Source organism: Channa argus, chromosome 3 (genome assembly GCF_033026475.1).
Source record: "Channa argus isolate prfri chromosome 3, Channa argus male v1.0, whole genome shotgun sequence".
In the NCBI taxonomy this organism is placed as follows: domain Eukaryota; kingdom Metazoa; phylum Chordata; class Actinopteri; order Anabantiformes; family Channidae; genus Channa; species Channa argus.
Window position 1 is genome coordinate 30,311,328 of NC_090199.1, and position 27,742 is coordinate 30,339,069.

General features: G+C 38.7%; 2 protein-coding genes across 3 annotated transcripts; one reads left to right on the forward strand and one right to left on the reverse strand.

Moving 5' to 3' along the window:
* Nucleotides 1-973: 973 nt before the first annotated feature.
* pold4 (DNA polymerase delta 4, accessory subunit) lies at nt 974-7,071 on the reverse strand. Of its 2 annotated transcripts, none has more exons than XM_067498794.1 (5): nt 6,934-7,071; nt 5,592-5,710; nt 5,134-5,214; nt 4,242-4,353; nt 974-1,239 (listed from the first exon to the last, which is right to left on the reverse strand). In XM_067498794.1, the coding sequence occupies exons 2-5, from the start codon at nt 5,698-5,700 to the stop codon at nt 1,215-1,217; spliced, it is 327 nt and encodes a 108-aa protein (XP_067354895.1). In that variant the 5' UTR covers nt 5,701-5,710; nt 6,934-7,071; the 3' UTR covers nt 974-1,214. The 2 variants fall into 2 exon arrangements, with proteins under 2 accessions (XP_067354895.1, XP_067354896.1); XM_067498795.1 differs by having other exon boundaries at nt 6,910-7,039.
* A 4,487-nt stretch (nt 7,072-11,558) lies between these two features.
* p2rx3b (purinergic receptor P2X, ligand-gated ion channel, 3b) lies at nt 11,559-18,299 on the forward strand. The gene is made up of 12 exons (XM_067499683.1): nt 11,559-12,148; nt 13,431-13,566; nt 13,644-13,715; nt 14,632-14,701; nt 14,861-14,954; nt 15,270-15,347; nt 15,445-15,586; nt 16,384-16,520; nt 16,880-16,973; nt 17,345-17,410; nt 17,640-17,717; nt 17,875-18,299. Exons 1-12 carry the CDS (start codon nt 12,027-12,029, stop codon nt 17,998-18,000), a joined length of 1,215 nt encoding a protein of 404 aa, XP_067355784.1. The 5' UTR covers nt 11,559-12,026; the 3' UTR covers nt 18,001-18,299.
* The last annotated feature ends 9,443 nt before the right edge of the window (nt 18,300-27,742 follow it).

A 27,742-nucleotide genomic window follows, 5' to 3' on the forward strand; every position in this document is an offset into this window, starting at 1 on the left:
TCAAGTACTGGATAATCAGAGCCCAACTGGCAGTTGTAGTAATTCCAATACAGAGATTATTGGCATTTATTTTTTTAAAGTGCCGTTTATAGCGTTATAGTGGTTATTCCGTCTACCTTGATGCTGCTACGCTGTAATGAACGTGATTAACAGTGTTTGCTAAACGTACAAGACGACGGAGCTTAAGAATGAGCCAATGAAATGCTTAGAACTCCGACTGACACAACACAGGAACCAATCAGCGCGAGGAATTTTGTAAATCCCTCCCTCCTGGAAGCTTTGCTACAACACGCTCGGCCTCTGATCTCAGTTCCCGACTAATCAGCGGGCGGTGCGTGCGCTGTCGCTCGAACTGATCGGCGTAAGAGCCAATCAACGTTGAGCTCTTAAGATTTTGACATAAATAAGAACTAATCGAACAACGCTAGAGATGGGATGATAGCTTTGCTATATGATTAGCAGTTTCCTTCTTGTCCATCTTTTAAAAAAAGGAAACTAATTGTTGAATGGCAAAATGTTTAAATTAAACACTATTTTCAGAAATAAGATGCACATTCCAGAGGATGTGATCTCTACTATCTATATTATTCATAAAATATTTTTTCCTTCCCTTAAATTCAAAGTGTGTTTTGTCCAATTGTCAGTACATCTAGTGCATCTAACATTATTACAAGTATCATACGTGCATATTCAGTTCACTCCAATAGCTATATCCACAAAGACCTTATATGGGCTGTAACATTCTGTACTCTGTCCGTGTCCTTTTTTTGATCGTGTTGCAAAATTGGGAGTCTGTGTAGGTCAGTTATAAAAAGACTGAGACAAATGTATGTCAGTGTGCAGATCATGTACTGTACTCGATTTTAGAAGGGAACAAAATAAGTCAGTATGTAACCGTTTTTCATTCGTGCCTCCTTTAAAGGTGAGCTAATCTTTAACACTATTAAACATTAAAAGACAAAACAGGACAATGTTTAGTTAAATGTTTTTTTTTCTGTTAAAACATTTATTCAACAGGCATAATACACCTAATTATTCTGTCATTCTTCTGTCTCTGTGCTGAAAGGAGGGATTCCTCCTCTGCAGCAGTTATTTCAACTTTTTTCCCCATTAGCTCTTAGTAAAAGTTTAAGGTCAATCATTAAAAATGTGGACATGAAAAAAAACATAATTTGACAATTGTTGGGGCTGTGTTCTTTCTTAGGAGGGCGTCCTCACAAGGGATATTGACTCCATATGCTGAAAGACAAAGAACAAAATCATTGCAGAAAACTGCACAGAGACTGTAATAGTACTATTTTGTATCTGTGAACATTAGAATTGTTTTTTCAGCAATACATAACATTTGCCTTAATAAAATGCCAAAATACTAAACTTATTTGTTATTGTGATTGACTGTAATACTAATCGAAGAATATCTGAATAAATTCAATGATATTCAACCTGCATTTAACCAATCACCCTGGAAGGACGAGTGGTCAGCCACATGTGGCATTTGCAGAGAACTCTAAGATACAATAGCATGGGCTGGAAGAATTCTGAATGTGGTTCCAGGACCATGCACAGGAGAAGCCTGCTCTCCATGTGAATTCTGGGGTCTTTGTACAGCATGTGAAAAAGCGAGAATTATACATACTATGACCTGGGGACAACAGACTGTAAAGATTTCAGTGAAGTTCATCCAGGATGGCTTTGGGTAGAGCATTGGATTGGGATGCAGAAGGCAGCGGGATCGAATCCCACCCCACCAGTTGTGGAACCGCCCAGCCACCAAGACCCACCCTGGTGCCGGCCCCAAGCCCGGATAAAAGTGGGAGGGTTGCAGCAGGAAGGGCATCCAACATAAAAACAGATGCCAAATCAACGCGTGGAACACGTTCCGTTGTAGCGACCCCTGAAGGGACAAGCTGAAGGCTGCTGATCTTTGATCATGAGAACACCCAGAACAGCTCTCCTGTTTCTTAAACCTGAAATATGCTTTATGTTCAACATCTAAACAAACAATTCTCCAACCGATAGATTCCTAAATTGGTTTGGTAATTGTTTAGGTTAATACGGTTAACAAATTATATCATATGGTGACACCAAACAACAACAAACAACAGCAGATGTTTGTCATATTTACCACATGTGAGCACACTTGGGCATGTTTTGTAAAAAAAAATGAATCATAAGTACTCCTCTATATCTTTCCATATATATCTAAGTACCATGCACTACATACAGGGCACATCTGGAGCACAGACTTTCCACATGTGAACGTGTGTGTTGGTGTAACAGTTAAAAAGGAACAGAACTAAACATTGGTGATAGACCAATGAGGGATCAAGTGTACATGGCTCATGAAGTTCAGTTCAGTTCTGTGTTTGCTGTTGCTGGTTGACATGTAGTTACAAGGAGCTCAATGAAGATTTAGTACATTATTGAGTCCAACGCTTTGGTAGGAGAACTTTTAGCTTTTAAAGGCAAAGCATGAAAGCATTGTCGGGGAAACGTCCCCTGGTCCCTGGTGGTGATTACACGCTTGTTACGTCACATTTACAGGCGCAAAGCCTTATTAAAGCATGATCCATCAGACACCTGAGACAAAAAAAAAACAACACAATTTTTTGGTGATATAATTTCTATATCATCTCTAGAAGAATAAAAAGAGACATTTGTGTTTGCTATGCCAGTGATTCACAGCTATTCCTCTCCTTTCCACCAGATGACTCCAATGTCTCATCACCCATTTCTGCCTGTCAAAACATTTGGGGTCAGCACTGAAAACCAACGGAGCTTTACACATCTCTGTTTCTAGTGCATGCAGATTTGCCCCTTTACAACATCAAAACGATCAGACCCGACTTTCCTGAAGTTTTGGCCCAACTGACAGGCACTAGCCATATCCTGTGTGACTCCTGCAATGTCCTGCTGACACGGCTGGCAGCATGCACAATGAAACCTCTTCAGAGGATCCAAAATGCAGAAGCATGTCTAGATTTTGATCTGCCAAGAAGGACACAATTGTTCAGTTCTCTGCACCAGAATTCCAGTAGCCCCCAACATCAATTCAAAGCTCTTTATCTGGCCTATAGAGTGGTCATGTAAACAGCACCTTCCTACCTGAACTCCCCCATCCAGGTCTACAATCCCTCCCACCCATTGCACTGTGCCAATGAAAGGCGTCTGGTGGTCCCTACAAAACGAAGCAAAACACTTCACCTCAGTGGTCCTACGATGGCAGAATGAGCTATCAAACTTTGCAGCCTCAATCCCAATGTTCAAAAGGCTGTTTAAAACACAACTCTTCCAGAATCTTTTCAGTGTGTCAGTATTTATAAGTCTGTCCTGTCTCAGAGTGACAGGATGTTAAATTGAGCAGAGCTGGCAAATGAACCCTTTTTTTTAGGTCCTTTTCAGCTTATCCCGTGAGTTCAGGGTCACCACAGATCATTGTCCACATGTTGATTTGGCACAGTTTTTATGCCAGATGCCCTTCCTGATACAACCCTCCCCAGTTTCTACCGGGCTTGGACCGACACTGCACAGCTGGGGATGGGAGTGGGCTTTTAGGGTTAGGGTTCAACAGAGACACTTTGACATATAGCCGGGGTCTGACCCTGACCCACTGACCCTGTGGTCTGTGGACGACTGCCTTACCAACTGAGCCACAGCCCCTTAACCCTCTAAACTTTATTCGAGCTTATTGCAGTGCAACTTACATTTTGGGACAAATGGTTCCTGAGAGAATCTCAAATTCCAAGTAGGTTTGAATGTGAGTGTGAATAGTTGTCTGTCTAGGTGTGTCTCTCTGTGTTGGGCTTGAGATAAACTGGAGACCCTACCTCTCACCTAATGACAGTGGGGATAGCCCCCCAATGACCCTACACAAGATAAGTGGTTGCAGATAATGGATGGATGGATGGGAGCAATCAAAACTGGAAAAAACAAATAACAAGTACACAAATTCTACTTTTGATTTTCTTTGCACATCAAATAAGTTACAAAAAGAAATGGTTTAACAGGAGGATAAATTTAACCAGCCTGCCTGTAAAGAGCATTTTTCATTTAACTACAAAATTTGAACCAAAAATAAATAAATAAAACTGTACCCATTGTTTCATTTTGGGTTTTTGAACTAATATTTTTTACTTTATATGTTTTTGTTTTATTTTTAAATTCATTTTAAAATGGATAAATTAATGATACACAGATCTGAGGATACCACCAATACCTGTGTTTGTGTATGAGTGTGTTACCTAAGGGTGTACTCAGGATCAGTGTGTGTTTTCAACAGCAGTTCTCTGATATCCTCAGGTGGGTTCAGACCATGAACCTTTGCTCTCTCCCATCTCTGCAGCCTACTGATACCTGGAAAGGCAGAGATTATATTTTATATAAATAAGTGGTTGTGTGAAGCATCACCTACACCTAGTTGCACCCCTACGCCTCAATATAATATTACGTAACAGATGTTTAATTCATTATTTATCCTCCCACACATATACTGAAACTTAAATTAACTTTCGTTTGTGCTGCCTTTTGGATAAAAGCATCTGCCAAATGACTGAACTATGACAATAGTAGACACACTGATGCTTTCTGCACCTATGGTAGAACTGAGGTATGAGAGAGGTGGCAGTTCTGAACAAAGCCTTTGCAGCTCACACTGACCCTATGTTTGAACAACCTTCACATTCTGAAGTAGCAAAATGATCTCTACTGGTCACAGTGAGTAAAGATTGAAACTAACTTTGATAATCTTAGCTGACCACTAAAGATGGCAAACAAAAAAGTTATAATGTTCACTTGAGGCATTTTGTGAATCATGATTATTTAGTCATGAACTGTGGAAACTATAGGCCTCTTTTTAGTTCTTATACCACTGGGTACAAGTGGTCCTCATTTTATTGTTCTTTTTCATATGAAACATAGTAAATGGAAAAACAATGTTTTGATTAAATCTGTCAAAGTGCATTGACAATTGATATTTTGAGAGATTATTTTACTGCTTAGAGATTCTCAGCCTGTATACAAATTTAAACTGGTCCATTTTCCACTTGACATCATATTTTTTTATTTATATGTCTGTGTTTTATTTGTTTTGTTATACCAACGTCAGATATTCTAGGGTATAAACATATGTGTTACCTGTGCAGGGCCCAAACTTCCAGTCCAGATCGAATTGTCTGAGCTTTTGAAGATCCTCTCTTACTGCTTCATCTTCAGCCTCTAGTTGTCAGAAAGACAGTGTTTTGTTTATAGCACAATAAAAGAAGAAAAGACACCATGGCACTTGACTGATAGAAATGTCGTCAACGTGTTTATTCACATTTTATTTTACTTTATTCACTTTAAATCCTCCCGACAATCTGAGACAGAGCTGCGAACTCCACGTGAAGGCTCATGCAAATAATTCGGACTTTGTACTAGAGGGCTTGGAGGATAAGGTCTAACTCAGACACCTGCATTGTTACATTCACCACCTCTGGATAAGGTACAAAGAATTTCAGGATTCCAATACATGTGTGAAAGTGGCTTATGACAATCTGTGTATGACTTATTAAGTGATGTTGAAAACAGTGTCGGTAGGTCATAACACTCTTCACCTTTCTGTGGTGGAGGAGGAGGAGCAGATCTCTTCTCTCGTTTCCCACCCTTCCTCGCTTTCTTCACCACCTTGAATGAATCTGTAATCAGTCTGTGCTTGGTTGTCATGGTGACTAATCTAGAACAAACACACATATTGGAATATGTCACTGACAATACAGCTTTCATGAACTTTTCAAACAGCCTTTTCAACCAGACACTCAAATTCTCCACTGAACCCATTAAAACTACTGTCTCACATCAACTAAACAAACATTCATTTGAAATTTCTATCTATGTAATTTGTTTTAATCCAACATGTTTTACAAGCTTCCTTTAAGACAGTCGTAGTAAATGCCCAGATATGTTTGATGTACAAAATAAAGAGGCGGCCAAATCCTTCAGTTCATCTACCCTATTTAAATAAACTGTAATGCAAGGTAAGCCAGGTGATTAGTTAAAGCACATCCTAATGTAGGAAGAGTTCTGCTGACTACTTGTTACTCACTCATGTGTTCAAATAAACTAAAATGAAACAAATCGAATTTCACAATAAGATATTAGTCGTATGCAAAATGTTGTGCACTCCTTGACGAATGCAGCCAAACATAAGTTTGCACAGGCCATACAACCCCACACGGTTGTTGGAGGAGCCCATACTTGCTGAGTGTTTACACAGGTTGTGAGGAGTCAGAGATTTATAAAGCTTTCAAAGTGGTACCAGCTGATATTTCCTAAAGACAAAGGGTCGACTTGCCTCAGGCCTGAAGAGATCCTGAAAAAAAAAATTCTTAGGGTGCACAAACCTTTGCACATGTTCAATTTAGGGCATGAAAAGTACTTATGCATCAGTATTTGCTGCACCTATTGTGTTTTATATTACATATGCTATAGATGCTGTGTTTCCAAATACAAAATCACCATCATTTTGTTGGTAAGTGCTGCACAGATCTCCCAGCAAATTACAGCTATTTCAGTTTCAAATTGTGGAGACGTTAACGTAGTTTCAATAACAATTTAAACTTCTTCTTTTTGCCCCTGGGACCGTGTTTCCTGTCATTTGGTTGGACGGATATGAACTATGAGGCGGCTATTACAACTTTACAAAGCTCGTCGTGACTTTATGTAATTTTCAGGCGATTTTACTGATGCAAAACAGACACAAAACAGTTTATAAATTTAACAATTACTGTGTTTATCGATAGTCAGAGCTGAAGGGAAAAATGTTAATTAGCACGAAACATAAATATGTTTATAGTCGAAGCTAAACGTTCAGTTTTTAATGCTATAAACGACTTTTCACTTTTCTTTCTCAATCTATTGAATTAACCTATTTACTCGAACAACGAAATCTCTGCTTACAATCTCCTCTTTTCATTCAAACGCAGCGTCAGCTACTCTGCAACAAAACCACTCAACCAAAACAAAGATGACGCTATGCTGCTGCTGCTCCTCCTCTTCCTCTTCCTCTTCTTCTGATTCTTCTTCTTCCTCCTTTTCTTTCTCTATTTTGCGGCAGACTCGAGCCTTGTTTATGTCTGTGCTGCCGTCTGTCGTTCACTGTGGGTATTACAGCCCAACTCTCACTCCACTTTAACTGTACATTACAGTGGTCGGCATTTGTGGCTGATTTAAAAATATGGTGTTTCTTATAGAAGATCAAATATATAGTATTTTATGAAAAAACATTCTTTAGATTGGGTGTGAGAATATTATCATTGATAAACACAATATGGTAAATGTTCTGCACTTATTTAGCACTTTTCTACCTATTGGCACTCAAAGCACTTTACACTGCATCTTATTCACCCATTCACACTCACAATCACACACACATTCATACACCGATGGGGGAGCTGCTATGCAGCTGGCCAACACTCACTGGGAGCAACTAAGTTGGGGTTCAGTGTCTTGTTCAAGGACACTTCAACATGTGGGGATTAAACCAACAACTGTGAGATTGGTGGACAACCGCTTTAACTTCCTGCACCACAGTCACATATTAATGTCCTGCTCTTTGTCCCATTTGTTGTGTTTTTTGTCCTTTTTAGACCCTCTCCCTTTCTTCCTGCATCACCTTGGGGTCCGGTTTCCAAATCACATCCCTCTCACCCCTGCAGCTGGTTGTTGTCATCAGCCTTAGTACATCAGCCTAAGCCGTTTCTCATGACTCTCCAGTCCCTGGTTTTTCCAGGATCCATTTGCCTTTGTTCATTTTTCCTGGATCCATTTGTTTGGACTTTATCTCTACATGACCCAGAAATCTGCCATTGGCTGAATCTGTGTGAGTCTTCTTTTAAATATTAGACATTTGTCCAACAGTCTACTTTTCTTTTTTGAGCAATTGTTTACACAATTAAATTAGAACTTCAACAAATTACATGATGCCAAATCTCTAAAACAAGTCTGCAAAATTGCAAGCACATTTTCTGCTCTACACTCTAAATCACACTTTTGCAAATCACTACACACAGATTCTCTTTGTTAGCCATAAGTTTGTGTTCCTTTAGAAACGTAAAACCACAGACGCTGCCAAGTTTGATTTACCAACTAGCAACACCGACTCCTTACAGGTGTGATCACTAGTTGATTCATTATTCATTTAGAAGTCATAGCTTTTGCTCGGTAAAAAGGCCACAGATGAGCTCTGCTGTTACGGGGGATAGCAAAGCTCACGCAGTAGGTGATGTAAAGATTAAGGAGTAAGAGGAAGAAGAGGAGGAAAGACAAATGTTTCAGATGAGATCAGGGGAAAATGTAGAGGAAATGTCATGATGTGTGTGTAAGGAATTTGGAAAAACTGTAAGTAAAAGATGCGATTATACTTTTCCATCACTGCCTGTCACACAGGTTGTATCTCTGGGAAACCTACATGTGGATATTACTTTATGTGGATATTACTTTATGTGGATATTACTTTATGTGGATAGTACTTTATGTGGATAGTACTTTACTTAATGGTTTGTGATTTCAGTCACAACCTTTGTTAAATTCAAAATGAATGCAGCATAGGAAGTTTGTAATCTTTCACGTCTTTGTTAAAACAAAGCAACAATATAAGACCCAGCTGTTAGTGCAAAGGACATATCCAAGGTCTGATTGTGGTGGAGTTTTATATCAGGTGTAAGTGTAATCATTAGTCATCTTGATGAAAACCGCAGACTCAGCTGATAATCTTAACAAAGTAATAACCACAGCAGCAGTAGTATATCACAAACTGTGTTTTTTAATAATCCTGATTTATTTGCCTAATATTAAGACATTTCTGGATTTGGACCTGCTGGCTGAGTCCTGCTGTGGTCGTTCTGCGGATGTTCTCCCCACATCAAAGTTCTTCAGTGTCCCCTACAGTCTCGTCGGCGCTGAGACAGACTGGCGACCTGTTCCGAGTGGATCCTGCCTCTATCAGAATGACAGCTGAGATCAGCTGCAGCCCCCCGTGACCCTTAACAGAATAAGTGCTTTAGATAATGGATGTATGACCACTTCAACCCATCAGACAGGGAAAAAAGACATTTACTGTACTTTACTGTACTTGGATTCCCATTAATGTCCACAACATCCAGTTTATATGTACTGACATGATCTGTGTGGCTAATGCTTCATGGATGGATGAACTGACAATGAAAAAGATAGTGATGATGATGGAAGTTAATGTAACAGTGATGATAGGTGACAGGAAGGCAGAAGTCAACCACAACCCCTCTCTCTCCTGCTTTGTCTCTGTCTCTTTGTCTCAACGGTTGTAAATATAAAAATCAATACAAATCTCATCGTCCTGTTCTGCAGTCTTCTTCATTGGTATTTCCTTCTCCTCGTCTCCCTTATCCCTCCATCCTGACAGATCACTTAGCATATAATTTAATCTAAGGTGTGTGTGTGAGTATGTCTTTGTGTGTGTGTGTATATACATGCTTGAGTGTTAAGTAGCGGAGAGACCGTCTTTGAAAGTGTATTTGTGGCGACTGTGGCGCAGGATGGTAGAGCAGTTGTACACCCATCCCACAGTTGTTGGTTCAACCCTCCGGTCACGCGTCTATGAGCAAGACACGGAACCCCAACTTAGTTGAGTGTTGGCCAGCTGCATAGCAGCTCCCCCATCGGTGTGTGTGATTGTGAGTGTGAATGTGTGAATAAGAAGCAGTGTAAAGCGCTTTGAGTGCCAATAGGTAGAAAAGCGCTATATCAGTGCAGACCATTTATCATATTTACATGGAAAACGAGCTGACTTGCAAATCATAGATTTTGTTTTAGATGTTAGATTGGATTGCTGTTTGATTATTGGTGTGGTTCCGTTAATTTAGCAGTTTTGTTTCAGTGTTGTTTAGTATATTACAATGTGTCCAAAAAAATAAGTAGAGATAGTGCATAAAATGCAACTACAAAGAAATTTGCAAATCACTTAAAATGTTTATTTGATTGTAAATAGAACAAAGACAACTTATTGAAGCTTGACACTGGGATTTCTTTTTGAAAATATGTTTTTTCATTTTGATTTTGATGCCAACATGTTTCAATATGTTGTTATAGGACAATGTTTACCACTATGCAACATCACCTCTTGTTTAAACACCACTCTGAGTGAAAGGGAACTAAGGAAACCAACTGCTTTAAATGTGAAAGTGAAACTTCTCATTCTTGCTTGATGTAAGATTTCAGATGCTGAACATTTTACTAGACTAGTCTTTACTAGTCTCCTACGTTGTGTTTTTCATCTCATATTGCTCAAATAGTTTTCAGTTGGTAACAGGTCTACACTGCAGCCATGCTGTGGCGATATGAGCAGAATGGGATTTGATGCTGTGTTGCTGAAACAAACAAGGTCTTATAGCGGCACAAGAAACACAAGCAAATTTAAAAAAATGTTGTGTATGTGTGTGTGTGTGTGTCTTTACATACAGTTAACAAACCTGCTTTTTGTATGTGCAGTGTGCATCTCTTTTTGTTCTCCTTTACTTTCACTGCCTCTCATTTCGTCTCCTTCTCTACTCCTCCCCCCATTTACTTCCACCTTCTGCAAGCACCTCCCTCCTTTTCCTACTTGTCTTCCAACCTCTCTCCATCGCCCCTTCCCCTCTTCCAGAAAGACATAGATACTAAAACAAAATTAATGACATTTTACCACTTCCTGGTTCTTATCCAATGGCAGTCCATTATCATCGTGTCATAAGTGACTGCTGTATAATGGAGGCATTCAGAAAGTCTAAACGGCATTAGACTGAAGGCAGCTTTGATTGAATTAGTGTGAAATGCTATCTCCTGGATGTGGTTGGTGGAGCTGTGGTTTGTGGTGTGTATCTGGATGCAGACTGACAGTACTAGACAGGGCTGACAGTGGCTTTTTGTACAAAATGGTGTCTGATCCACTCATGAGGTCCATCTTTAACAGGATGGCTATAATGCAGTTGGAATTGTTAAATATTTACTGTAGAGCTGATCAACTTTACTGCATTGGTTGTACAAGGGAAGGTTTATTCTGAATAACTTAAATCATACTAATAGGATATTTTATTATGTTAGAAGTCTAATTAAACATTTAGTGGTTTAACTCAGACAAAACACTGATCTCCGGTCGATGTTGTGATGCAGGTGTTGGTTCGTGGGGCCCTACTCGACTTTTTTATTGGCTCAGCAGGTTGTTAACATGATGAAGGAGGGTTGTTAACTAATTAATCTGAAAACTAATAGCTAGGTTTAGGAAAAGATTGTAGTTTGGGTTGAAACAATGACACAGATTTCGTAATTGATTTGAAACAGAGTTTTGAAACCAACATTCAGCTTTGACTGGCATTAATTATTTTGCTGTACTGTGCAGCCTTTGACCATTTCCACCGAACTATTATTACAAAACTGTCAGGCTGTGCACACGAAACCTGATCGTAAATGTCCATGGTGCATTTAGAAGCAGGGGGAGGGGCATCGTGAGAGGTTATGTACATAATAGAGGAGGAACCTTAGAGTCCGAGATAAACAAGACAGAGAAAAAAAATGAGTGAAGACAGAGAGCTATGGACAAAGGGAGAGAGACGTTTACACATGGACTATTTAGTGATCATGATGCATGAAGTCTGAGGTTACAGGAACAAAGCATCAGTTGAAGATTTTCACTGAGCTGCTGGGATTTTTGTTTCACCCTTATCACATAAACCTCCTGGATATATATCAAGGTTTTTTCCCAACAAAAGGAAAGAAGATGTCAACTACATTTTGGGACTTAAAGCTGTAATTGCTGTAGACACACACACACACAAACACACACAAATTAACGGTTGTGTACAGTTTTATTAGAAGTTTATATTATTTTCTATTTGTCCTGTTTCCTTTATTTATACTTTCCTATTTATTTCTGCAGTTTATTTTTTGCATTACATACAAACCTTATCATACAGAGAAAATACAAATACGCATTTTTGTATGTAGTCACACACACACACACACACACACACACAACTAGGATGTGGTCCTGTATAACAAACTTCTTTACCTATGAAACCACCAAGTCGGTGGTAGTGAAGAGCTGGACCATCGGCATCATCAACCGAGTCGTCCAACTCCTCATCATCACGTACTTCATCGGGTGAGTGATCAATTATTAGGATTTATACAGGATTTATTTAATCTCCCAGAGTTGAACTGTCAGTTACAGAAATAATGCAATGGATCAAGAAGGGATTGTTCTATCACATATATTAACAATTACCAGTTTATTAAGCAAATAATGTGATGGGGATAATAACACAATATGTGTTAAAAAAGTAAATAAAATATATTAAACTATGAAAAAAACTAAAGCTAAAACAGTTTTTATACTAAGTATTCATCTATATCAGGATAATTATTATTATCACACTATGAATCAATTTGTGTATACTTTCAAAATGTTAAGATAAACCAATGTCACATTTATAATTAAATATCATTATTAATTGTAATAAATTATGTTGTAATCTTGTTTTTGTTGTTGACTTGATGGAGTTAAATCTAAAAATTTTAACTACAAATTTACTCTTTATTTTTGAAGTTGCAGAATATATGAGGGACGTTTTTATTGTGCTTTTTTATTTTACCCTTATTTTTAAACATATTTACATAAGTATGATATACATACATTTAATTCATTCTCTATCAGGTAGTAATTAAAGAGGAAGCTCTCACTTTCATATTTACATGCAGTTCTCTTATTCACTGTACAATTGACATTTTCCCACAAACTAAACTCAGTGTCTTTGTCCACAAAAACTCTGTTTTAGTTAAGCAATTTTCAATTTGTCCTTTGTAAACAATTATCTGATATAAATGCTGATGATTGATGCCACACACTTACACCAATGAAGAACATATTAAATTATGCAGCTTTTTGTGGCTTTAGAGTATATTTATACCATCTGCCAATTAAAGACATGTTTATGGAGCTACAATCAAGGGATAATTTAAATATTGAAATAATAAGTAATAATACATTATTGTACCAAGGGTCATTGCCCTTTAGCTCTGTCACACACAAATGATGATTAAATGAATTGTTTGTACCAACGCATGATCACGAAATCCCATTATGAATGTGTAATAAGTAATAAATAATCTCCAAGCCAGAGGGCAACTGCCGCACTAGAAAAAATAATAACATGTTAACTACATTCCAACTGTAAAACTTAGATTAGGACTATACAACTATTTAACTTAAGAACAGAGGGTTTTCATAGTGGCACTAGTCATAAGGCTTAACAAACAGCTTATTTTCACCCTATTCTAGGCCACTACTCATGGTGTGTGTGTGTGTGTGTGTGTGTGTGTGTGTGTGTGTGTGTGTGTGTGTGTGTGTGTGTGTGTGTGTGTGTGTGTGTGCGTGTGTGTTTCAGGTGGGTGTTTCTCTATGAGAAAGCCTATCAGGTGAGAGACACTGCTATTGAATCCTCTGTGATGACCAAGGTCAAAGGTTTTGGGATTTACAATGATAAGGTTATGGATGTTGCAGACTATGTCACTCCCACCCAGGTAAGGATGACAAGATGGACAAATGATTGACAGCAGTATACAGTCACAGATTGTGTGCTCTATATGTGTTTTTATAGGGAGCTTCAGTCTTCTGCATCATCACTAAACTGATCACTACAGAGAACCAAGTCCAGGGATACTGTCCTGAGGTCAGTTGATGACACTACCACTACCACACATTCAAACTTTTATATGAACTCAACAACAGCAAACTAATGTTTTTGTCTGAATAGTGGCCAAACTTCAGTATTGTGTCAAAGGTCAGTGATGCTCATTTGTGGGCAAATGATTTAACATCTTATGTGTCAAGCACTGATCTATGGTGGGCAACGAAAATATGACCTGTTTAGGGTTAAACTGCAGGGTTGTTCCTGAACTTTGGGGGCGTGGTGCTATGTGAATCAATCAGATGAATCAAATTCAAAGAACATGAGACTTTGTGCATTTTTTCCATAACCAAAGGTTTTTACGTGATCCTGACCATCTTCTAAGGTGCACACACAACAAGCAGCTTGTTGATTTTATTCTGTTTAAATAAAACTGCCTCCCCCCAGTGGTTAGACTCATTACCTGGATCAAGTGTGTTCAGTACATCAGAAGCTGAAAAATACCAGTTCACATTGTCTTTGCCAACTTGACCCACAATGGTCGGTCTAGTATGAAATATCATCATGTTTTATGATCCAGCATTTATTGTTATTCAGTTTTATGCTTCATTAATGCAAATCATACTGTACTTGGTGCATTAAATATCAGAGATGGATTATTTAAAGTAGACTTAGCCTGTTTTGGTGGCTTCTCTACCTAAACACAGCCTTGCTGAGCTGGATGATACACTACTACAGCATGTGTTACCATGGAGGTGATGGTACAGTGGGTTAACTGAGACGATGCTGATGACAGCAGGAGCACTGAGCTAAAGCATGTAAAGGTTATAAACCAAACAATGCCGTGAGAAGTTACATTCTCTGTGGGATTTAAACTGGTCAGTCACATCTTACATCTGTGATGTGTCTACATACAGCTTTACTATGTGCTCGGTGTGTGTGACTCTGTGTTTCTCAGACTGAGAAGAAGTACGTATGTGTCCAGGACAGTGACTGCACTAAGTACCTCAATAAGCCGGGAGGTTATGGTGAGACTGTGTCTGTGTCTTCATTTTCACTTCTCATTTCAGCTTCACACATATTAACATTTTTGCAATAATACATTAATGGTACATCCAGTATTTATTCAGTGAGTGTCTGAGTGCTGTGGTTACTTCTGCTTTAGCATTGTTTCTGTTCCTGTGCAGGAATTCTTACTGGGAAATGTGTTCCCTTCAATACCACCATTAAGAAGTGTCAGATCAGAGGGTGGTGTCCTGCCGAGATAGACACCATTGAGACGTAAGACCGTACTTTGCACATGATAGAAAGCTGTTTACTGTGTTTTGCGTGAAATGTTATTCTGATGAAGAATCGTGAGCGAATGATCAGGATCAGCCTGACAGCAGGGTCAAGATATGCAGCTCAATTCAGTCTGATGTCACCTTCAGATAAATGAGAGTGTTATCAAAGATGTCTGTCTTTGTCCCTGCATAGCTGAGCTGGACTTGTTGGACCATTACTATAAGCAAAGAGCTATTTTGTCTGAATGTGTTGACTTTCTAAAAAATGTGTATAATTTATCTGCTTCTATGTTCCTCCCTCTCTTTTTCTCAGCACGCCAATGATGGAAGTGGAAAATTTTACCATTTTCATCAAAAACAGCATCCGCTTCCCTTCTTTCAACTACACCAAGTATGAAAGTTATGATTTTGATTAGATTTTACATATCATGATGATGAGGGTGAAAGTGATGACCTGCTAAAATGATGGTATGTCTGTGCATATTTAGAGGGAACTTCCTTCCTACCATCACTGGCGACTACATCAAAACATGTAACTTTGACATGGTCAAACACATTTACTGCCCCATCTTCAGGGTGGGAGATGTGGTCCGCTACGCGCAGCAGAACTTCACTAATCTGGCACAAAAGGTAGAGAGAAAACTCACTTTGAAGGTTTTTGGTATGAAGTACTCTGTAAGTCAAGACCAGTAAGACTGTTGCTTTCTCAGTGATGGCTACTGTACTAACCATGCAGCTGTTAGCATTGTTTTTTAATCGAACTCCTGTGCAAAGGGTTTGTGTGTATAGACGCGTGTCTTCCATTACATGTTTTTATGATGCATGTTTAGTATGACATTTTCAACTGTTCATCAGAAAAATGAAATACGTTGACTCTGTAACAATATTAAAATGATCCCTCCTGTTTTCTCCAGACCACAAACCATCTGGAAACACTCATCATATTTTCTCATTCTCTTCCTACAGTGACCAAAACATCGTAACCTTCACTTGTACATGACTTTTGTCATAAAACACCAAAACATCTGTATGTAAAATAAGAATCCAGAATATCTGACACCCCTTTACTTTATTCAAGCTATAAGGTGTAAAGCAACTTTACATTCATGAATAACAACGGGTCAGTTTTAATCTCTGTAGTTTTACACTAAACAGTTCTGCCGAAATCTAGAATTATCGTCCTGTGGTTGTTTGTCCCCTGAACCAGTCACGTTGCAGTTTACGTGCATGTCTGTCACGCCTCATTATCTCAAACCTCTTTTCAGATGTTGGATTGTTGACTTACACTGCTCATGCTGAAAGACACAAGGTGGCTCCTTCAAAGTTCAGGATAAAACAAAAAGCTCACTTAGGGGGAAACAATGTTTAGAAATGAAAAGAAAGATAATGTCGACTTTACACTCCTGAAACTCTCAAACGTTTGTCAGGGAGGAGTGATTGGAATAAAGATCAGCTGGATGTGTGACCTGGACAAGTCAGACGACCAGTGTAACCCCTCGTACTCGTTCACTCGGCTGGATGCCATGTCACAGAAGAACGCTGTGTCACCAGGCTACAATTTCAGGTACTTAGCCTCATGGTCAGACTAGTTTTATCCAGTCACAGATCCGAAACAAAATACTAACAACCTGCTGCTCCCAACTGGATGATCTGAATACTTTGTCACCTCCATCGCCTTTCATCTAGTAACAAAGTTAAAGTAGGAAATATCTACGTGATTGTCTAAATGCTGCTTCATTTACTGGTGTTGCACATTTAAACATTTTGGATGAGGCTGTCAGAGCTTTTATCACTTTAATTCTTTAAACTCTTTAATAATTTCAAGTCTGACAGAAAAGGATCACTATCAAAACATTAGAGTTCAGTTACACCACCACTGGTTTTCTTTAATATAAAAATGCCGTCACTCTTCTGTTGTTACAGGTTTGCCAAATACTATAAGATGGAGAATGGTACAGATTATCGAACTCTGGTCAAAGCATACGCTATTAGGTTCGATGTTCTGGTCAATGGGAATGTGAGTACATGTCTTGATGTGTGTTAGAGTTTGTGGATCAGCCACTTATTTTCATTACAAGGTTCAATCTATTCAATCAATGCAAGGTTTAAGTGTCATTTTCAGCCCAGATAAACATGGCTACAAGAGTGTAATTTCATAATCAAGCAGCATTTTCTTATTAAATATCACGGCTCGAGTGTCTATGCGGGTTTCCTGTGGGTGCTGTAGGTGTTTTTTCCCACAGTGCAAAGACTTTCAGATGACAGAGTTGCCATCTGAGATTGGTCACTAAAATGATCTAAAACATAAGACAAGGTGGAATTAAATACACATCAGAACATTAGATAACCATACGCGTGAGATGTGCTCAAAGAACCTTGCTTTTGCAGGCAGGGAAGTTCAACATGATCCCCACACTCATCAACATGGTGGCAGCCTTCACATCTGTGGGAGTGGTGAGTTTTATACATGTCACGAGCAAATGTTCATCATGTAGCAATCGTTGTTAATACAGCAGTTTTCTGTGTTCTGTATGTTCTGAGACCTGAACGTAGAACTCATTGAGTGTAGATACTGATCCTTTGTGTCAGAGTTTAAGTAGCCTAATATTTACAAATCTACTTTGACCTTTATTGTAATACATCTATTAACTTTACTAAAATATTAATTATTATTATTACACAGGGCACAGTGCTGTGTGACATCATACTGCTAAATTTCCTGAAAGGAGCAGAGCAGTACAAGGCCAAGAAATTTGAAGAGGTAAAATATGAGTGAAGCTGTGTGTCTTCATCATTGTTCCTTTATCAGATTTTTACCCAACTCTTTTACACCTATGTACTGTTCATGTCACAATCTTAAAGTCAAATCAATACAACAATATACTACCGTCTCTGTCTTTGTCTTTCATGTCCTGTAGGTGTCAGACAGCCCAGTGGAATGCAAAACTAACGGGTTGTACCTGTCCCAGCTGTCACTCAGACATAACGAGAACATTATGAGATCCAGTGACTCTGGGGCATTTTCTATTGAACATTACAGCTGAATGGGTCAAAAAACAGCGGTGGGCCGAAGGGACGACAGACGACCTTCAATTGTTGCTATATTGTACATAAATACAGTAAACATGCAGATACTCCACCCCCCACCCCCCCACCCCCAACCACACACACACACACACACACACTGTTATGTATATAAATCTAGAAACACAAAAGCATGAATTTGTTTGCACGGTGACACCAGAATAAGATTTCATCTCTGATCTCCCTTTGCTTCCTTCCCCCCTTGTATTAAAACTTCTATATTGTAACATTTATGATGGAAAACCAGGAATAAACTAAATATGGGATGACTTCGTCTCTTTATCTGGGTGGGAGTGGGGGTATTCAGGTGTTAAAGCAGCTGATCAAAGTAAAGGTAGAAGTACATAAATGAATATACAACAATAATTTGGCAACTAGAGCTGCAGAAATGAGGGTTTGATGTGTTGCATTAATTGTTGTGATCCCAACATTGTGAATGACGGAACTGATTTACCTACAGCTCCAGAGTAGATGTGTAGATAGATTTTAAAGTTTAGACATTACCCAAACCGGACCATTAAAAACTAACCAGATGTTCAATTAATATTAAAAAAATATGATCCTGGGTCCAAATCATAGTCGCCCTCACATCTGGCTGTCAAGCTCTTCTACTTCTGGGACTCATTCTGCCACGGTAGCTGTTGTGTCCTTATCAGATCTTAACACCTTCACACATCTTTTTACTCCAAATGATCTGTTTATTTGTCTCAGTTCTCATAACAACACATATTTTTGCAGATATGGTGAAAATGACTTCTACGTCACTCATGTAAAATTAGGTTTGCATTTTGTGGTTGTTTTTTTAAAAGCTTTTAGTGTCACAATGCACCTTAGGTAGCACTGACAGGCCACATGGGCCATCCAACCATTTCACTTCCTCTGGGTAGCAGTCACAGAAAAACGTCTTCCCACCCCCACATGTCCATCACCATACATACATATAGGACAAACTATTAAAATTATTATTGGTCTATTATTACTTGAAAATGTATAATCTCAGTATGTTTACCTCATTCATCTTTATAACTATTTTCTGCACACAAATACTTGTGTGTTTGCACTTGACACTGCCACAGTTCCCCTGTAATCAGCTGGCGGCATTTAGGAAAAATATTAAATGTGCACATGTGTTTTTACGGCTGGTTATGCACTTTAGGTATAAAATATTAGGTATAATGTGTAGAAATGAGACGAGACTCAGCAGCCTCAGCGAGCACAAAACCACATTTGGACAGAATTGTTACTGAGAAGCCTTTACAATACAGTTTACATGAAGAAAAAAAAAATGATGGTTATTCATAATGTGACATTTTGTAATAGATACATAATAAAGCATTGGTGATAATTTACTCAAAACAGCATTTAATAATTCATAATTTGAGTCAAAGTCAACGTTTTTTTCACTACTTTCACAATTCATAATATTTTTAATAAAAACATTTAGTTAATCGTCTATTTAAAAAAAGGGGCACAGATTGGTTTCTCCATAGTTTGGACTAAAGAGATTTCATTGGCAAGATTATCAAAGTGAAGTCTAATTTTCCAGATCCTGTTTAAGACGTAGGTGGTAAATGCTAATTCTATAGTTAAAGATATTAATTGATTATGAATACATGTCCCCATTAACATACTGAAATGGCTTTTTGAACATTAGATACTTCTGGAAAACAGCTGCTGTCAAACTTATGTTTAATCCAAATCTAAGCTGTAAAACCATTCTAATAATCAAAGTGAACGAAATTCTAAAATGAGAGTTGAGTGGAAATGCACTTATTGATGCCACAACGCCCATAAAAATCTAAGTGGTTTGACACTTATTACACTGTGCAACAAATCTAACTTCTAGGAGTTAACGTATACTTTAGTTTCATGGTTTATAAGAATCATTCAGGCTACAGTTTGCATTTTTTTGAACTGTGAAGTAAAATTAAAAAAGCAAATTACATTCAGACCTGTATCAACATGTGTGCCTCCTTTGATTTGGTGAGGAATCTGTGATATGTCTTTTGTACTGGATTTGCATCCCTGGTCATCTGTGGTCTTTCTGTGTGGAGTTTGTGTGTTCTCCCTGTGTTTGCATGGGTCTTCTGGGAACTCCGGTTTCCTTCCACAGTCCAAAGACATGCATGTTAGGTGAACTGTAGGTGTGAATGTGAGTGTGAATGATGGGCTGTCTGTGTATATCTCTCTGTCTTGGTATGGACTGCAGTCCTGTCCAGGTTGGACCCAGCCTCTTACAGTTTGACAGCTGGGAGAGGCACCAACCCACAGCCGTGCAGTGCTCGTCCCAAGCCTGGTAGAAATTGGGGAGGGTAGCATGAGGAAGGGCATCAGGTCTAAAAACGGTGCCAAATCAACATGTGGAGACCCTGAACTTATGAGATAAGCTGAAAGGACATAAAAAACAGAAAACCCTCGCTAACAAACGCCTCCTAACAAACTATGAACTTTCAAAGAAAAACAAGGACACGCAAGACATAATAAAGCAATACGCTGTATACGTTACTGAATTCATTGTAAAATGTGCCTTTAAGTGGATCAGCATCGACCTTTCCTGCCTCTCTGTGCCATGGGCTCAGAAAGGGGGAGATGTAAAGCAGCGCTTTGTGAGTTCTTGCTGTTTTTACTTTAAATTAAATCAGGTGCAAAGGAAAACAACAAAGCTCCAAGAGAAACACAGACCCTGATGTACTCAAAGCAAAACTTGTCCACAGAAAGAGACAGGGAGAAAAAAAATAGTAGTACTTTTACGAAACAAAACTTACTAGATACTAAAATCTAAATTATTTACTTACTTTTAGTTAATTAGAAATTTGAGTACTTATACATTTACATTTTAGTTTGTTTATTTACTTTTTATTTTACATGAAGTACAATACTTCATCTACCGCTGCCTGTTTGTGAGGAGAAATACAACCTTTCTGTAAAGTAGATGTTTCTATTTCCATTAGCATTTACTATGCCATCTTCAAGTCGCTGCTGACAAATGGTTCTGTTTTTGAAATCCTTTGATAAGAATGTTACGAAACTTAAGCTGAAATGGTTGCTATTCTCTGATTGGTCAGAATAGCAAGAACTGCTCAAATACCTTTGGAAGGTAATAAGTCTGCAATGATGCCAGTGCTGCTCAATGAGTCTGTGTCACGGGAGGTTTTCACCACACTTCGCTACTTCATGATACGTGTTGGGGCATATTTTTTGTAAAAGATTATGAAAAATGTTGCACACTGCACATTTAACATTGTATTAACCAGGCTGTAAACATAAATACCACTTTTGGCCTCAGACACGGTGTTTACTGTGTAATAGCTTTGTTGTGGTTTTTCTTCCAGTATATTGACTCTGTGTAATGGAGTTATTGCACTTTGGTTGATAACAAGACAGATAAAGCCACAACAGTGATGGAGAGCATATTATCCCTAATGTACTGTAAACTCTGTGTAGGGCTGATGTTTCAAGTAAGTCCCCTTTGTGTTGAAGATTTAACCAGGAACATTACACAATCTACTGTGTGTGTCTAGCAACACTCTAACTTTTCTATTCATTATTAGTATTGGGGAGGCTTTGAGCATTAAAGACTCTGATCAGGTGTTTTTGCCTGTTTTGCTACGTAAACCTCAACTCGGGTTTATGTTGGCTGGAGCTGTTGCATATTAGAACTTACCTCAGGTAACCGACTTCCTTTCACTAATGAAAACACTAAAGATTCATTATTCTCTACCCTAACAGATGAAGGAGAGTGAGGGTGATACATAACAGCTGTGCGGCTTTAAATAAGCAGGTTTCCTGTTTTTATGAGCATTTTTAATGTAAGTCTTATCATGACAGCAGGTTCAGACAACGTCAGACCAAAATTGGTAAAGCTCTCTGCTGTTAAGTTGGTGGAGTCTAAGGTTCCTTGTCTCAGTTACAAAAAAGGTGTTTCTGAGCTCAATAAAAGACTTTGGGGCAAGTTGAACAGACAACCTATACTGATACATAAATTGAAGATATTCGATTTGCTTTTTCTACCGCTGTCTACCAGCAGAGATGTCTGGCAGAAGACACTGTGGGATGGTGCAGGTCAAATTAGTGAAGTGTGATATAAATGATTTTCCTTCCTTGATTTTTTTCCTTCCTTCCTTTCCTTAAATCCCAGGTTGGTATCAACTATACCAATTAATAGTAATTAATCCCATGACATGCAGGGAAGACTTGAGGCATAAAAACAATGGAGAAGCCATAGAACTGCAATACAGACTTGTGGATTGTCCCTGTTTGACGAGCAACAAATATTTAAATTACATATCAACTAAAGATAAATAATGATATGAGAACATACTACTTGGTAAATTGTCTGCACTTATATATCACTTTTCTAGCTATTGGCACTTTACACTGCTTGTTATTCACACTCACAATCACACACTTACTTATACTTACACAAACTACAAGGTTTATATACAGCACCTAGTATTTCATAAAAAAAAAGTTCCTATCTGAACAGTACTTCAGTGATATATGATTCTCTTACAATCCCACCAGGATGAGGCTACAGAAATTCAGACAGCGGAATGTATGTTTGATATTAATAGGTCAACAATGCTGCTATTTGCAACAATGGTGCACGATAACTAGATATTGTAACTACGCAATGCTGATCCATGAACACTACTGCAGTTTCAGAGACATTACTTAGTGTTCTCAGTCAGTACAGGCAGTTTGGATATATACTTTTTTGAAAAAAAGGCGGCAGAGCAAACCCACACCAATCATTTAATACTCAACTCTTTATCAATATGTTGTTTAGAATACTTTTAAATTAAAAGTTCAACTGATTTAAATTGGTTTGCCAAATGTGTTTATGTGTCTTTAAATGATGCTTCTTGTGCTTTGGTTTCCCCTGTGTCCAGGATTATGTGCTGGGGTTTGTTAAAGCAGACATCCTGACTATCAGATGTAACTCAGCCTTTCCAATACCGCACACAGTCTACAGTATGTCTGGATGTAAGAGCTGACATATGCAACCAAGGTCCCAGCTGGGAGTTGCTCTTGAAGTATCGTAGGTTCAACCATGCAGCTCGTAGCGTGTCTGTCTGTTTTTGAAACACAAAACTCAAGAGACCTATTTGTGTTTGTTTTGGTTTGGGTCAGTTAAGGTTTCTACATACATCAGTATGACGCAAAGGCAGTGCAGCCCTGGATGAAATGGGTTGGGGTCTGTCAAGAGCTGAGAAACTCAGTGACTGCTTTTACACAGTTATACACACTAATTACAGTCAAAGAAGTTACAGGGAACATGTGAGTGTTAATCTGTCTGTATATGATCAGGCAAAAGATTCAGTTACAGTTACAGTATCATTGTAAAAAGTAAACAGTTATGTGATTATATATTGCTACATTTACCACTACCTTAAATAAAAAAAGTTTTTTATGCATCATAAGTCATATGTTTTACAAATTGTGTCAGGGGTTGTATGACTGTATAAGCAGCACTTAAAGGAATGGAAAGAAAAGATGCATGATGATACAGTAGCAAGGGGCAATGATGGATGAGAAATGGAAATAATGAGAGATAAAGTGGTGACACAGATGCTATGGATAACGCTAATTCAATAACAAGATCAACATCATGTGACGTCTTCTCATGTTGCTAATGGAGCCTCCAAGAAATCCAAGCTTGCTGATGTATAGTCTGCAACATGCAGGCAGTGTCCGAGCCAGTTACCCCCGACCCCAATTAACACCAGAGCTGTTTCTTTCTACATTCATGCACGTTATTGTAAACGTTGTTTTCGTGTTTAAATGTTGAACAACAGAGAACACATGACTATGTTGCCACTATTGGCAATGAAGCTGTTGCCATGGATACCAGTGCCAGTTCTAAGCCTGCAAATTCTACATTAACGCTTTAAATTCAGTTCAATTCAACTTTAGAGATTGCGTTTATAGAGTTCAGCTCATGTTCATGGTACTGAACAAAAAAATATATCTAAAAACTATGCTCATCTACTACTGTTCCACCAATCATCACACTCTTTAAACTGTAAATCTTCTGTATCAGAATCGCTCCTCATAGTCAGAAAAACCCACACAAGGACAGTTATCAGTTCAGTTCCTGCATCATGTCAGAGTAATAAAATACTTTTTTAATGTTGTTGGTTGAACACAAGCAGAAATAATTGCCCTCCTCTGATTGGTTAATACGATGGGTTTCATACAAAAGCCTTTAGAAAGGACTCACACACTCACACTAATCACTTGCCAAACTGACATGTTATAGGAACTGATATTGTAAACACTAGACAAAGTCTCTATTCCAAGCAATTAATTTTTTAAATAGTCTGTTTAACCAGCTGTAACATATGATGGACACTTTTTTTCTTTGTTGTTTCAAGTAGAGGACTTACTGGGCAATATGTCCAAACATTTGTATCCATCCATCCACCCATTATCTGTAACCACCTATCCTGTTTAGAATCGCAGGGGGCTGGAGCTTATCCCAGCTGTCATTGGACGAGAGGCAGGGTCCAGTTTAGGGAAATTGATGCCTTAAAAGCTCAACAGTCCCAAAATCTTTCTCACTTCCTACTCAACTGGTCTAATTATCTCCAACAAGACAGGTAAGGTGCAAAATTGTGGTAAGTAATGGCAAAAAGCTAAGTGTCTCTGCCAGAGAGGTAACTTTGCCGCTTACAAATGGTAAATGTTCTGCACTTATATAGCGCTTTTCTACCTATTGGCACTCAAAGCACTTTACACTGCTTCTTATTCACCCATTCACACTCACAATCACACACACACTCATACACCGATGGGGGAGCTGCTATGCAGCTGGCCAACACTCACCGGGAGCAACTCATTTGGGGTTCCGTGTCTTGCTCAAGGACACTTCAACATGTGGGGATTGAACCAACAACTGTGAGATTGGTGGACAACCGCTTTAACTTCCTGCGCCCAAAGTCACCTCAGGTGACATATTGATTAATGCCAACATCCTACACAGTAATGAGATCTGTCAAGGTGACATTGCTGTATCAGGGGCCTATGGTGGTGATAATAGTATGGTATTATCCCCTGAATATGCTAAGAGAAGCAAAATCACTGAGGATCACTTCTATAGCCTAGAGTCACAGAGGCCTCTGAAATGGAAAAATCAGGCCGCATTGGAACTCTCACACATTTACAGGGAATAAAAATCTGAAAAATATTCCCAAAGGGCCAGATGCCTCACGAAGATAATTTGCACCTTGAGGCAGGTCACCAGAGAACTGAGGCGGAGCATGATATTAGTGAGTCAATGTGCCACTTGTTTGAGTCATTTGATGAAGTGCCAAAGCACATTTTAAAGATACCGCAGGGAAAAGTCAGCTAAATACTCTTAAAAGCTAAACCAGTTTGACACCTCACTGCACTTTTACTCTGCAAAGGCATATGAGTATGATAAGTTTCACAAAGCTCTGCCACACAGTAACATCATGTGCAGTTTGTATAGCACATCCTGGATTTACCATGACCTCCTTTACTGAACTGAAAAGCAGTGTGGAGTCAAACAGACAGAAGAAAAAAGGAGATTTTTCTTTTTCAACTTTATTTATTTAGCACCAATTCATATCATTCATCAGTCTGGCTTGACCGGTTGGGGTGAGTAGCCCTCATGATGGAGTAAAACCTCATTCATTTGGTGAAGACTTGTTTCATGGCTCTTTGGACACAGGCACTGGTGAAATTGACAACACATTGGCCACACAGGCTTTGATCCTCCTGGTTGTAGCCATCAATGAGCCCTGGAAAATTCCTATTGCCTACTTTCTCATCACAAATACGGATGGATCAGAGAAGGCCAAAGTCATCAGCTGTTGCTTTAGTAGGCTTCATGGTACTGATACTAAATATCAATGACACGACCCTGTACTTCTTGCATCCTGAGGACCCCAAACAGAAAGTTATGTCATTCTTAATGCATGCCACATACTGAAGCTTCTCTGAAATGAGGATGGAAGGAAGATTTTGAGTATTCTAAGTCACTCAATAAACTTCAAGAGAGAGAAGGTGTCAGGGTCTTGTTGCACTTCCTGTTCCTGGACTTTTATTTTGTGGCCCCTTCTCCTTACTTCCTGTCCCTGGTTCTGTTCACCCAGCTTTACCCTCGTTGTCCCTCATTGTTTGCACCTGTTCCACCCTCTATTTAAGTTCAGTCTTCCCTTCAATCCCCTGCCAGATCCTTGTCATTGTTAATGTGGTCTCTGCCATTGTGGTTACTGTCTTCGTTGTGGTCACCGCTGTCATTGTCATCATTATTACCCTCACCAACCCCACAGTGGACTCTGGACTCTAGCTTTCCCCTTTGGTCTGAGGTTTAATTTTGGTTCTCTATCAGTGTTTCTTGTTTTAGTCCTGTTTTCCCTGCCTGTTGCTCCCGGGTTTTGTGTTTTAGGTTTACCTACTGTTGATTTCTGTGTGTAGGTTTAATGAGCCTGTTGTCTGTGCCCTCCTATTAGGAGCGATTTCCGTTTTGCCAATTTCAAGTCTCTGTCAATAAAAGCCTCTTGTTATTTTCTATCACTTGCACTGTCTCCTCTTTTGGGTCCATCCTCTAACCAAAACCCTGACAGAAGGTCTGTGACTTGGCACAAAGCTGAAAACGGCTCATTTACAGTTGAGAAAAGATCTTTTTCCACAACTTGACAGCCACATATTTGACACGTGTTGAAGTGAACCATATTTACATTTAGTCATTTAGCAGATGCTTTTATCCAAAGCGACTTACAAGTGAGGTACAAGGCAAGAAAAAAATCTAAGTCAAGGAGAAAACATCAAAGCAAAGTCTTCATATCCTAGTGAAAATGGCCTCACTGTGGTATTGCAAAGTTGGATTATGCGTGAAGGGAAACTGAAAAGGCAAAATATGGCAGGATAGTTTGCAGACAGCTGACCAATGATCCATTTTGATGGAGAGTAATGAGACATATTTTAGTTTCCTTTACCTTTCATTTATGTATTTTTATCTATTTGTTTCTGTCTACATGTTAAACATTTTACATGTTTTCAAGTTTTTGAGGAGTTAAGACAAATTTCGAGTTTCTGCTTCTCTAGACTTGCTTATTAGGCATTAATTACTGTTTGTTGATTGTATTTGATCTATGGTTGTATTGACACACTACCAGTGAGACAATGGCGCCATCATGAGACCAAACAGACAAATGAACATTACTCTCTACCACCTGGATTTAGCTTACTTAAGAAAAACAATTCCTTCCTTTTAATTCTTGCTCCCACTAATATGAAGACAAAAAAGTAAGTAGCACAGTCCTTTCACAACAAAAACACAAAACGTTGAACCACGTTGAACATTGAACCACTTTTCTTATATTTCAATACTTTAATCCTTGCATCAATACAATTTTCAACTCACATGTTACGTATGTATTACACTTGCTTAATTATACAAGGGTTATTAACCTGAGCAGCACAGTGGTAGAGTAGTTTGCAGTGCTGCCCCACATCTATATGGTCGCTGGTTCGAATCTCAGCTGTCTGTGTCCTTTCTGTGCCCAAAGACATACATATTAGATTAATTGGTGACTCCAAACTACCCGTAGTTTTGTATTGTTGTCTCTCAGCATTGGCCCTGCAGAAGACCTTTCCAGGGTGAACCCTTCCTTTCACCTCCATGACCCTAAACAGTGGTTACAAATGATGGATGGATGTTGTTTATCTCTT

Bases quoted from the DNA above. Each gene is read 5' to 3' on its own strand.
- pold4 (XM_067498794.1), bottom strand. From the start codon at position 5,700: ATGACAACCAAGCACAGACTGATTACAGATTCATTCAAGGTGGTGAAG. The intron at 5,215-5,591 runs GTGAAGAGTGTT...TCTGACAACTAG, and splicing joins TCCTCCTCCACCACAGAAAG to AGGCTGAAGATGAAGCAGTA. The intron at 1,240-4,241 runs GTAACACACTCA...TTTGTCTTTCAG, and splicing joins GATCCTGAGTACACCCTTAG to CATATGGAGTCAATATCCCT.
- p2rx3b (XM_067499683.1), top strand. From the start codon at position 12,027: ATGTGGTCCTGTATAACAAACTTCTTTACCTATGAAACCACCAAGTCG. The intron at 12,149-13,430 runs GTGAGTGATCAA...TGTGTGTTTCAG, and splicing joins ATCATCACGTACTTCATCGG to GTGGGTGTTTCTCTATGAGA. The intron at 16,974-17,344 runs GTGAGTACATGT...TTGCTTTTGCAG, and splicing joins ATGTTCTGGTCAATGGGAAT to GCAGGGAAGTTCAACATGAT.